The sequence below is a fragment of the Petromyzon marinus genome, chromosome 64 (genome assembly GCF_048934315.1).
Source record: "Petromyzon marinus isolate PM22_M1 ecotype Great Lakes invasive population chromosome 64, UKy_Petmar_22M1.pri1.0, whole genome shotgun sequence".
Taxonomy (NCBI): Eukaryota; Metazoa; Chordata; class Hyperoartia; order Petromyzontiformes; family Petromyzontidae; genus Petromyzon; species Petromyzon marinus.
In genome coordinates, this window is record NC_133730.1 from 8,494,801 (window position 1) to 8,508,621 (window position 13,821).

The 13,821-nt window shown below is 51.0% G+C and overlaps 1 protein-coding gene and 1 long non-coding RNA gene across 4 annotated transcripts in view; both read left to right on the forward strand.

Annotated features, from left to right (window-relative positions):
• LOC142906452 (uncharacterized) overlaps positions 1-13,821 on the forward strand; it is a 397,072-nt gene that overhangs the window by 343,690 nt on the left and 39,561 nt on the right. The window lies entirely within an intron of this gene.
• LOC116957879 (plastin-3-like) overlaps positions 1-13,821 on the forward strand; it is a 66,581-nt gene that overhangs the window by 14,489 nt on the left and 38,271 nt on the right. For 2 of the 3 annotated variants that reach the window (XM_032980313.2, XM_032980315.2), the window contains exons 2-5: positions 2,937-3,008; positions 3,225-3,364; positions 9,306-9,435; positions 12,940-13,072. In XM_032980313.2, the coding sequence (XP_032836204.2) occupies positions 2,957-3,008; positions 3,225-3,364; positions 9,306-9,435; positions 12,940-13,072 (455 nt within the window). In that variant the 5' untranslated portion in view covers positions 2,937-2,956. The remainder of the gene's footprint in view (positions 1-2,936; positions 3,009-3,224; positions 3,365-9,305; positions 9,436-12,939; positions 13,073-13,821) is intronic. The other variant, XM_032980314.2, reaches the window with a different exon arrangement.

The window sequence follows — 13,821 nt, forward strand, 5'->3', positions numbered from 1 at the left end:
GAATGTGTGTGTGGTGAGTGTGGTGAGTGTGTGGTGTGTGTGATGAGTGTGTGTGGTGAGTGAATGTGTGTGTGGTGAGTGTGGTGAGTGAATGTGTGTGTGATGAGTGTGGTGAGTGTGTGGTGAGAGTGTGTGGTGAGTGTGTGGTGAGAGTGTGTGGTGAGAGTGAGTGTGTGTGTGGTTGAGTGAATGTGTGTGAGTGTGTGAGAGTGTGTTTGGTGAGAATGTGTGTGGTGAGTGTGACAGTGTGTGTGGTGAGTGTGTGGTGAGTGTGTGTGTCGTGAGAGTGAGTGAGTGTAAGGGTGTGAGAGTGTGTGACAGTGAGTGTGTGTGGGTGAGTGTGGATGAGCGATAGTGTAGTGGTAAGCGCGCTGCGCTATGAACCTGGCGACCCGGGTTCGATTCCCGCTCACGGCCAACACCAGTGACGATTATCTGAACCGGTCCTGGGCCTCCCCTAGGTCAACTCAGCCTCAAATGGGTACCTGGTGCGGTGTGTGAACATCACCACTGGGGAGACAAAGGCCTTCAGAGGTGCTCGCTAACAGCATTTGCCCCAACAGTCTGTTAAAGCTATACGAGGAATCTTTATATTTGTGTGTGTGTGTAGGGCTTGTATTTTATCCCGCTGTTCTGTACACACCGTACGCATTGTTAGTCTATGGGCAGTGTTGAGTCTATGGGTAATGTTGAGTCTATGGGCAGTGTTGAGTCTATGGGTAGTGTTGAGTCTATGGGTAATGTTGAGTCTATGGGCAGTGTTGAGTCTATGGGTAATGTTGAGTCTATGGGTAATGTTGAGTCTATGGGCAGTATTGAGTCTATGGGTAGTGTTGAGTGTATGGGCAGTGTTAGTCTATGGGCAGTGTTAGTCTATGGGTAGTGTTGAGTCTATGGGCAGTGTTGAGTCTATGGGCAGTGTTAGTATATGGGCAGTGTTGAGTCTATGGGCAGTGTTGACTCTATGGGCAGTGTTGAGTCTATGGGCAGTGTTGAGTCTATGGGTAGTGTTGAGTCTATGGGCAGTGTTGAGCCTATGGGCAGTGTTGAGTTTATGGGCAGTGTTGAGTCTATGCGTAATGTTGAGTCTATGGGAAGTGTTGAGTCTATGGGCAGTGTTGAGTCTATGGGTAGTGCTGATTCTATTTGCAGTGTTGAGTCTATGGGTAGTGTTGAGTCTATGGGCAGTGTTGAGTCTATGGGCAGTGTTGAGTCTATGGGTCGTGTTGAGTCTATGGGCAGTGTTGAGTCTATGGGCAGTGCTAGTCTATGGGTAGTGTTGAGTCTATGGGCAGTGTTGAGTCTATGGGCGGTGTTGCGTCTATGGGCGGTGTTTAGTCTATGGGTAGTGTTGAGTCTATGGGCAGTGTTGAGTCTATGGGCAGTGTTTAGTCTATGGGTAGTGTTGAGTCTATGGGCAGTGTTTAGTCTATGGGTAGTGTTGAGTCTATGGGCAGTGTTGAGTCTATGGGGAGTGTTGAGTCTATGGGTAGTGTTGAGTCTATGGGCAGTGTTAGTCTATGGGCAGTGTTGAGTCTATGGGCAGTGTTGTGTCTATGGGCAGTGTTTAGTCTATGGGCAGTGTTGAGTCCATGGGAAGTGTTGAGTCTATGGGCAGTGTTGAGTCTATGGGCAGTAAATTTTGATTTAAAGCTTTCGTGACTGCAGTAATTCATATTCTTAGTTTTTTCGGTAAAGTCACGTTGAAGAGAAACAACAAAATAACAAAATATATATAAAACAATAAAAAAATTCTCACGACGTTTCGACCATAACTCAAACGGTCATCATCAGGTGTGTTGGTTTGCATAAATTTATTTTTAAAACGGCACATTTATTTATTTATAAAAAACGTTGGCGTCACGCGCAGCGATTGGCAGTTTGCCCAGGACTAGTCCATCTATTTTTTTGAAAAGAGGAGGGGGGAGACGAAATTTTTTATAATGTATGCTGTCTGAAAGCCACTGTAAGCGTGAACAATCAATCAAGAACTGAAATGATTTATCAAATCTTTCCAATGATTGCTAAGATAGAATCCATCTTCTCTGTTGAAATTGTCTCTGTGCTTGTATATGTGGATAGCCTCATGAACGAATCTCTCATGGAAGCCAGATGGCTTACAAAGAACCTCCGTCTTGGAAAAGTCAATGGCATGTGAGCCTACTGAATTAGAACAATGATCTGCTACGGCCGAGGTGTTGTTCCTACCGTGTTTAAGGTCTGCTTTATGTTCACGAATGCGGTCCGAGACATGGCGTTTGGTTTCTCCAATGTAACTACTACCACAGAGGCAACTTAGTTTGTAGACACCAGGGTATTGTATGTCCGGAATCACATCTTTTACAGACGGAACCAGATCACGGATTTTATGTAATGTGTTGAAACGGACCTGGATCTTGTGTTTATTCAAGATTTTGAATAAACACCACCCACTCACCCACCACCCACCCACTCACCCACCCACCCACCGACTCACCCACCCACTCACCCACCCACCAACCCACCCACTCACCCACCCACCCACTCACTCATCCACTCATTCACTCACCCACCCACTCACCCACCCACCCACTCACCCACTCACCCATCCACCCACCCACCCACTCACCCACCCACCCACCCACTCACCCACCCACCCACCCACTCACCCACTCACCCACTCACCCATCCACCCACCCACCCACTCACCCACCCACCCACCCACTCACCCACCCACCCACCCACTCACCCACCCACCCACCCACTCACCCACCCACCCACCCACGCACTTACCCACCCACCCACGCACTCACCCACCCACCCACCCACTCACCCACCCACCCACCCACTCACCCACCCACCCACCCACTCACCCACCCACCCAGCCACCCACTCACGCTCTGCCTCCTCTCACCTGTGTCTCCACGTCTCCGTGTCTCCACCCCTACGCGTCTCAGGACAGAGCCCGAGTCTCGAGATGTCTCACACCGACGACGTGCACGAGCTACGGGAGGCGTTCGCACGCGTGGGTGAGTGACGCTTCGGGGTCAGGGCAAGGGTCGAGGGGGTCACCGTGAAGGTCAGGGTCGGGGGTAGTTGGCCCTCGATGGTTACAATTCCCGCCCTCTGCCTCCCTTCTCGCCACACCCCCACCCCGATTCAATCCACACCCCCCCCCCATCTCCCCACCCCCCCTTAAATCCGCACCCCCCCCCGCTCCTCGCCCCTCCCCCCGTGTGCTGTAGACGTGGAGGGGCGGGGCTATGTGGGGGAGCAGGACCTCAAGGCGGTGTTCGACGCGGCGCACTGCCCCCTCCCCGGGTTCCGCCTCCGGGAGCTCGCGGGGCAGAGGAGCGGGGACCTCGGGTTTGAGGAGTTCCTGAAGGTGAGTCGCTCACCGCTACACTCACCACTAGTACACTCACCACTACTACACTCACTCACCGCTACACTCACTCACTCATCACTACACTCACCGCTACACTCACTCATCACTACACTCACCACTACACTCACCACTACACTCACCACTACACTCACTCACCACTACACTCATCACTACACTCACCACTACACTCACCACTACACTCACTCACCACTACACTCACCACTACACGCATCACTACACTCACCACTACACTCACCACTACACTCACTCACCATTACACTCACCACTAGTACACTCACCACTACACTCACTCACTACACTCACCACCACACTCACTCACTACTACACTCACTACTACATTCACCACTACACTCACTCACCACTACACTCACCACTACACTTACCACTACACTCACCACTACACTCACCACTACACTCACCACTACACTCACTCACTACACTCACCACTACACTCACTCACCACTATACTCACCACTACACTCACCACTATACTCACTCACCACAACACTCACTCACTCATCACTACACTCACCGCTACACTCACCACTACACTCACTACTACACTCACCACTACACTCACTCACCACTACACTCACTCACTACTACACTCACCACTACACTCACTCACCACTACACTCACTACTACATTCACCACTACACTCACTCACCACTACACTCACCACTACACTTACCACTACACTCACCACTACACTCACCACTACACTCACCACTACACTCACTCACTACACTCACCACTACACTCACTCACCACTATACTCACCACTACACTCACCACTACACTCACTCACCACAACACTCACTCACTCATCACTACACTCACCGCTACACTCACCACTACACTCACCACTACACTCACTCACTACACTCACCACTACACTCACTCACCACTATACTCACCACTACACTCACCACTATACTCACTCACCACAACACTCACTCACTCATCACTACACTCACCGCTACACTCACCACTACACTCACTACTACACTCACCACTACACTCACTCACCACTACACTCACTCACTACTACACTCACCACTACACTCACTCACCACTACACTCACTACTACATTCACCACTACACTCACTCACCACTACACTCACCACTACACTTACCACTACACTCACCACTACACTCACCACTACACTCACCACTACACTCACTCACTACACTCACCACTACACTCACTCACCACTATACTCACCACTACACTCACCACTACACTCACTCACCACAACACTCACTCACTCATCACTACACTCACCGCTACACTCACCACTACACTCACTACTACACTCACCACTACACTCACTCACCACTACACTCACTCACTACTACACTCACCACTACACTCACTCACTACTACACTCACTACTACACTCAATACTACACTAACGACTACACTCACCACTACACTCACCACGACACTCACTACTACACTCACCATTACACTCACTCACCACTACACTCACTACTACACTCACCACTACACTGACTACTACACTCACCACTACACTCACCACTACACTCACTACTACACTCACCACTACACTCACTCACCACTACACTCACCACTACACTCACCACTACACTCACTACTACACTCACCACTACACTCACTCACCACTACACTCACCACTACACTCACCACTAGACTCACTCATCACTACACTCACTACTACACTCACCACTACACTCACTCACCACTACACTCACTCACCACTACACTCACCACTACACTCACTCACCACTACACTCACCACTACACTCACTCATCACTACACTCACTACTACACTGACTACTACACTCACTACTACACTAACGACTACACTCACCACTACACTCACCACTACACTCACTACTACACTCACCGCTACACTCACCACGACACTCACTACTACACTCACCATTACACTCACTCACCACTACACTCACTACTACACTCACCACTACACTTACTACTACACTCACCACTACACTCACCACTACACTCACTACCACACTCACTACTACACTCACTCACCACTACACTCACCACTACACTCACCACTACACTCACTCACCACTACACTCACCACTACACTCACCACTACACTCACTCATCACTACACTCACTACTACACTCACCACTACACTGACTACTACACTCACCACTACACTCACTACTACACTCACCACTACACTCACCACTACACTCACCACTACACTCACTACTACACTCACCGCTACACTCACTCACCACTACACTCACCACTACACTCACCACTAGACTCACTCATCACTACACTCACTACTACACTCACCACTACACTCACTCACCACTACACTCACTCACCACTACACTCACCACTACACTCACTCACCACTACACTCACCACTACACTCACTACTACACTGACTACTACATTCACTACTACACTAACGACTACACTCACCACTACACTCACCACTACACTCACTACTACACTCACCATTACACTCACTCACCACTACACTCACTACTACACTCACCACTACACTGACTACTACACTCACCACTACACTCACCACTACACTCACTACTACACTCACTACTACACTCACTCACCACTACACTCACTCACCACTACACTCACCACTACACTCACCACTACACTCACTACTACACTCACCACTACACTCACTCACCACTACACTCACCACTACACTCACCACTACACTCACTCATCACTACACTCACTACTACACTCACCACTACACTCACTCACCACTACACTCACTCACCACTACACTCACCACTACACTCACTCACCACTACACTCACCACTACACTCACTCATCACTACACTCACTACTACACTCACCACTACACTCACTCATCACTAACCTCACTACTACACTCACCACTACACTCACTCATCACTACACTCACCACTACACTCATCACTACACTCACCACTACACTCACCACTACATTCACTCACCACTACACTCACCACTAGTACACTCACCACTACACTCACCACTACACTCACTCACCACTACACTCACCACTACACTCACTCACCACTACACTCACTCATCACTACACTCACTACTACACTCACTCACCACTACACTCACCACTACACTACACTCACTCATCACTAAACTCACTCACCACTACACTCACCACTACACTCACCACTACACTCACTACTACACTCACCACTACACTCACTCACTACACTCACTCACCACTACACTCACTCACCACTACACTCACTCATCACTACACTTACTCATCACTACACTCACTCATCACTACACTCACTACTACACTCACTCACCACTACACTCAACACTACACTCACTCACCACTACACTCACTCACCACTACACTCACTCACCACTACACTCACTCACTACTACACTCACTCACCACTACACTCACTCACCACTATACTCACCACCACACTCACTACTACACTCACCACTACACTCACCACTACACTCACTCACCACTACACTCACTACACTCACTCACCACTACACTCACTCACCACTACACTCACCACTACACTCACCACTACACTCACTCACCACTTCACTCACCACTACACTCACTCACCACTACACTCACCACCGCACTCACTCACCACTACACTCACCACTACACTCCCTCACCACTACACTCACCACTACACTCACCACTACAGTCACTCACCACTACACTCACCACTTCACTCACCACTACACTCACTCATCACTACACTCACCACCGCACTCACTCATCACTATACTCACCCACCACACTCACTCATCACCACACTCACTCACCAATACACTCACGACGATACATGTGACCTGAACTCGAACTGTGGATGTGTGTGTGTGTCACCTGGAGCTACAAACACACCTGTATGTGTGTGTGTGTGTCACCTGGAGTTACAAATACACCTGTGAGTGTGTGTGTATGTGTGTGTGTCACCTGGAGTTACAATCACACCTGTATGTGTGTGTGTGTGTGTCACCTGGAGCTACAAACACACCTGTATGTGTGTGTGTCACCTGGAGCTACACACACCTGTATGTGTGTGTGTCACCTGGAGCTACAAGCACACCTGTATGTGAGTGTGTGTGTCACCTGGAGTTACAAACACAGCTGTATGTGTGTGTGTGTCACCTGGAGCTACAAACACACCTGTGTGTGTGTCTGTGTGTGTGTCACCTGGAGTTACAAACACACCTGTGTGTGTGTCACCTGGAGCTACAAACACACCTGTCTGTCTGTGTGTGTCACCTGGAGCTACAAACACACCTGTGTGTGTGTGTGTCACCTGGAGCTACAAACACACCTGTGTGTGTGTGTGTGTCACCTGGAGTTACAAACACACCTGTGTGTGTGTCACCTGGAGCTACAAACACACCTGTGTGTGTGTGTGTCACCTGGAGTTACAAACACACCTGTGTGTGTGTCACCTGGAGCTACAAACACACCTGTCTGTCTGTGTGTGTCACCTGGAGCTACAAACACACCTGTGTGTGTGTGTGTCACCTGGAGCTACAAACACACCTGTATGTGTGTTGTGTGTCACCTGGAGCTACAAACACACCTGTGTGTGTGTCACCTGGAGCTACAAACACACCTGTGTGTGTGTGTGTCACCTGGAGCTACAAACACACCTGTGTGTGTGTGTGTGTGTCACCTGGAGCTACAAACACACCCCTGTGTGTGTGTGTGTCACCTGGAGTTACAAACACACCTGTGTGTGTGTCACCTGGAGTTACAAACACACCTGTCTGTCTGTGTGTGTCACCTGGAGCTACAAACACACCTGTGTGTGTGTGTGTGTCACCTGGAGCTACAAACACACCTGTCTGTGTGTGTGTGTGTGTGACCTGGAGCTACAAACACACCTGTATGTGTGTGTGTGTCACCTGGAGTTACAATCACACCTGTGTGTCTGTGTGTGTGACCTGGAGCTACAAACACACCTGTATGTGTGTGTGTGTGTGTCACCTGGAGCTACAAACACACCTGTGTGTATGTGTGTGTGTCACCTGGAGTTACAAACACACCTGTCTGTGTGTGTGTGTGTGTGTCACCTGGAGCTACAAACACACCTGTGTGTGTGTGTGTCACCTGGAGCTACAAACACACCTGTGTGTGTCTGTGTGTGTGACCTGGAGATACAAACACACCTGTGTGTATGTGTGTGTGTCACTTGGAGCTACAAACACACCTGTGTGTATGTGTGTGTGTGTCACTTGGAGCTACAAACGCACCTGTATGTGTGTGTGTGTGTGTCACCTGGAGCTACAAACACACCTGTGTATGTGTGTGTGAGACCTGGAGCTACAAACACACCTGTGTGTGAGTGTGTGTGTCACCTGGAGCTACAAACACACCTGTGTGTATGTGTGTGTGTGTCACCTGGAGCTACAAACGCACCTGTATGTGTGTGTGTGTCACCTGGAGCTACAAACGCACCTGTATGTGTGTGTGTGAGACCTGGAGCTACAAACACACCTGTGTGTGTGTGTGTGTCACCTGGAGCTACAAACACACCTGTGTGTGTGTGTGTGTGAGACCTGGAGCTACAAACACAGCTGTATGTGTGTGTGTCACCTGGAGCTACAAACACACCTGTGTGTGTGTGTCACTTGGAGCTACAAACACACCTGTCTGTGTATGTGTGTGTGTGTGTCACCTGGAGCTACAAACACACCTGTGTGTGTCTGTGTGTGTGTGACCTGGAGCTACAAACACACCTGTATGTGAGTGTGTGTGTCACCTGGAGCTACAAACACACCTGTATGTGTGTGTGTGTGTCACCTGGAGCTACAAACACACCTGTATGTGTGTCTGTGTGTGTGTCACCTGGAGCTACAAACACACCTGTCTGTGTGTGTGTGTTTGTGTGACTCGCAGCTGTACACGGAGGTAAAGCGCGGCGAGGTGAGCAAGACGTTTCGCACCGTGATCCGGCAGAAGGAGGGCCTCTGCGCTGTCGGCGGACTCTCTGATATCTCCAGCGAGGGCACCCAACACTCGTACTCAGGTTCCACGCTCGTGGGGTTCGATCCCGACACCGGAAGATGCCTCTTGTATATTTGGAGTTTTAGTGTCTCTCTCTCTCTATCATCATCATCACCATCATGGTGGCAAGATTTTAACTACCTCGCCTGGTGATCACGAAATCGTGGGGTTCGATCCCGACACCTGAAGAGGCCTCTTGTATATTTTGGAGTTTTAGTGTCTCTCTCTCTTTCATCGTCATCATGATCACCATCACGGTGGCAAGATTTTAACTACCTCGCCTGGTGTGCACGAAATCGTGGGGTTCGATCCCGACACCGGAAGATGCCTCTTGTATATTTGGAGTTTTAGTGTCTCTCTCTCTTTCATCATCACCATCACGGTGGCAAGATGTTAACTACCTCGCCTGGTGAGCACGAAATCGTGGGTTCGATCCCGACACCGGAAGATGCCTCTTGTATATTTGGAGTTTTAGTGTCTCTCTCTCTTTCATCATCATCACCATCACGGTGGCAAGATTTTAACTACCTCGCCTGGTGAGCACGAAATCGTGGGGTTCGATCCCGACACCGGAAGATGCCTCTTGTATATTTGGAGTTTTAGTGTCTCTCTCTCTATCATCATCATCACCATCACGGTGGCAAGATTTTAACTACCTCGCCTGGTGTGCACGAAATCGTGGGTTCGATCCCGACACCGGAAGATGCCTCTTGTATATTTGGAGTTTTAGTGTCTCTCTCTCTATCATCATCATCATCACCATCACGGTGGCAAGATTTTAACTACCTCGCCTGGTGTGCACGAAATCGTGGGTTCGATCCCGACACCGGAAGATGCCTCTTGTATATTTGGAGTTTTAGTGTCTCTCTCTCTCTCTTTCATCATCATCATCATCACGGTGGCAAGATGTTAACTACCTCGCCTGGTGAGCACGAAATCGTGGGGTTCGATCCCGACACCTGAAGATGCCTCTTGTATATTTGGAGTTTTAGTGTCTCTCTCTCTATCATCATCATCATCACCATCACGGTGGCAAGATTTTAACTACCTCGCCTGGTGTGCACGAAATCGTGGGTTCGATCCCGACACCGGAAGATGCCTCTTGTATATTTGGAGTTTTAGTGTCTCTCTCTCTCTCTTTCATCATCATCATCATCACGGTGGCAAGATGTTAACTACCTCGCCTGGTGAGCACGAAATCGTGGGGTTCGATCCCGACACCTGAAGATGCCTCTTGTATATTTGGAGTTTTAGTGTCTCTCTCTCTATCATCATCATCATCACCATCACGGTGGCAAGATTTTAACTACCTCGCCTGGTGTGCACGAAATCGTGGGTTCGATCCCGACCCCCGACGCCTGCTGCTGTATATTTTGATCTTTGCGCGTCTACCATCATCATCATCATGATGGTGGTTGGGCGATGTTAACTCACCTATCCTGGTATGCAGGAGGTTCGTGCGTTCAATCTTGAACCCTGACGCCTGCTGTCTGGATTGTTGCGTCTCTCTCTCTCATCGTCATCATCACCACGGTGGCTAGGAGATGTTAACTACCTCGCCCGGTATCCAGGAGGTCGTGGGTTTTCGATCCCGACCCTAACGATGCCTGCTGTGTATTTGGAGTTTGTGTGTGTGTGTGTGTCTCTCTCTCTCTCTCATCGTCATCATCACCACGGTGGCTAGGAGATGTTAACTACCTCGCCCGGTACGCAGGAGGTCGTGGGTTCGATCCCGACCCTAACGATGCCTGCTGTGTATTTGGAGTTTGTGTGTCTCTCTCTCTCTCATCGTCATAATCACCACGGTGGCTAGGAGATGTTAACTACCTCGCCCGGTACGCAGGAGGTCGTGGGTTCGATTCTGACCTGTTGCTTGGAGTATTTGACCGCTATGCATGTCCACGTGACGATGATGATGATGATGATCCCACTCCGTTGAGCTGTCATTTGCGATAGCCAGGGTCGCTTCTTCAAAAGATCTCCACAGCTCAGTGGGCCATATCTGGTAAAACAAAAACAATAAAAAGTTTAGTTTAACATCATAAGCAGCAGCGGAATCATCACCATCATCATCAGCGGCATCATCGGCAGAAGAATCATCGCGAGCAGCATCCTCATCATCATTAACATCATCATTAACATCTTCAACAGAAGCAGCATCACCAGCATCATCATCATCAGCAGTCCAATCAACATCATTATCATCATCAGTAGTTCATCATAAGAAAATATTATTACGTTTTATTTTCTTATTTTCTTATTTTATTACTTCCCTTCTACGTGGTGGTGACTTTACCGAGAGAACCAAGGAGATGAATCCCTGCAGTCACGAAAGCTTCAAATCGAAAAATCATCAGAAGTTTCAACATCATCGATGGGAATTGCGGCTGTTAGCCAAGTGGGGGCGGGGGGGGGGGATAGCCCCCACCCCCACCCCCCATGCCCCCCTTGTTATCCACCCCTGGTCACCAGTGACTACAACCATCACCTCCTCACCACCACCTCCTCACCGTCACCTCCTCACCACCACCTCCTCACCGTCACCTCCTCACCGTCACCTCCTCACCGTCACCTCCTCACCACCACCTCCTCACCACCACCTCCTCACCGTCACCTCCTCACCACCACCTCCTCACCGTCACCTCCTCACCACCACCTCCTCACCGTCACCTCCTCACCACCACCTCCTCACCACCACCTCCTCACCACCACCTCCTCACTACCACCTCCTCACCGTCACCTCCTCACCGTCACCTCCTCACCACCACCTCCTCACCACCACCTCCTCACCGTCACCTCCTCACCACCACCTCCTCACCGTCACCTCCTCACCACCACCTCCTCACCACCACCTCCTCACCACCACCTCCTCACCACCACCTCCTCACCACCACCTCCTCACTACCACCTCCTCACCGTCACCTCCTCACCACCACCTCCTCACCACCACCTCCTCACCACCACCTCCTCACCACCACCTCCTCACCACCACCACCTCCTCACCGTCACCTCCTCACCGTCACCTCCTCACCACCACCTCCTCACCGTCACCTCCTCACCACCACCTCCTCACCACCACCACCTCCTCACCACCACCTCCTCACCGTCACCTCCTCACCACCACCTCCTCACCACCACCTCCTCACCGTCACCTCCTCACCACCCCCTCCTCACCGTCACCTCCTCACCACCACCTCCTCACCGTCACCTCCTCACCGTCACCTCCTCACCGCCACCTCATCACCACCACCTCATCACCACCACCTCCTCACCGTCACCTCCTCACCGCCACCTCCTCACCACCACCTCCTCACCGTCACCTCCTCACCGTCACCTCCTCACCACCACCTCCTCACCGTCACCTCCTCACCGTCACCTCCTCACCGTCACCTCCTCACCGTCACCTCCTCACCACCACCTCCTCACCGTCACCTCCTCACCACCACCTCCTCACCATCACCTCCTCACCACCACCTCCTCACCGTCACCTCCTCACCACCACCTCCTCACCACCCGCTGTGTGTAGAGGAGGAGAAAGTGGCGTTCGTGAACTGGATGAACATGGCGCTGGAAGGCGACACTGACTGCCACCACGTGCTGCCCATGGACCCTGACAGCGAGTCGCTCTTCCACTGCGTGGGCGACGGCATCGTCCTCTGGTGATTCCTCCTCATCCTGCACCTCCTCAACCTCCACCTCCTCATCCTCCACCTCCTCAACTTCCTCATCCTCCACCTCCTCATCCTGCACGTCCTCAACCTCCACCTCCTCATCCTCCACCTCCTCATCCTCCACCTCCTCATCCTCCACCTCCTCATCCTGCACCTCCTCCACCTCCTCATCCTCCACCTCCTCATCCTGCACCTCCTCCACCTCCTCATCCTCCACCTCCTCATCCTGCACCTCCTCATCCTCCTCATCCTCCACCTCCTCATCATCCACATCCTCATCCTCCACCTCCTCCACCTCCTCATCCTCCACCTCTTCATGCTCCACCTCATCCACCTCATCCACCTCCTCATCCTCAACCTCTTCATCCTCCACCTCATCCACCTCCACCTCATCCTCCACCTCCTCATCCTCCACATCCACCTCATCGCCCTCAACCTCTTCATCCTCCACGTCCTCCACCACCTTCAACTTACCCTCCTCCACCTCCTCATCCTCCACCTCCTCCACTTCCTCATCCTCCTCCACCTCCTCATCCTCCTCATCCTCCTCCTCCACCTCCTCTTCCCCCTGCTGCTCCTCCTGCTTGTGGTTGTCATATGGCTATGCTAGTGTTAGTGATGGTGCTAGTGATGGTGCTAGTGCTAGTGCTGGTGCTAGTGATGGTGCTAGTGATAGTGCTAGTGCTGGTGCTAGTGATAGTGCTAGTGATGGTGCTAGTGCTAGTGCTGGTGCTAGT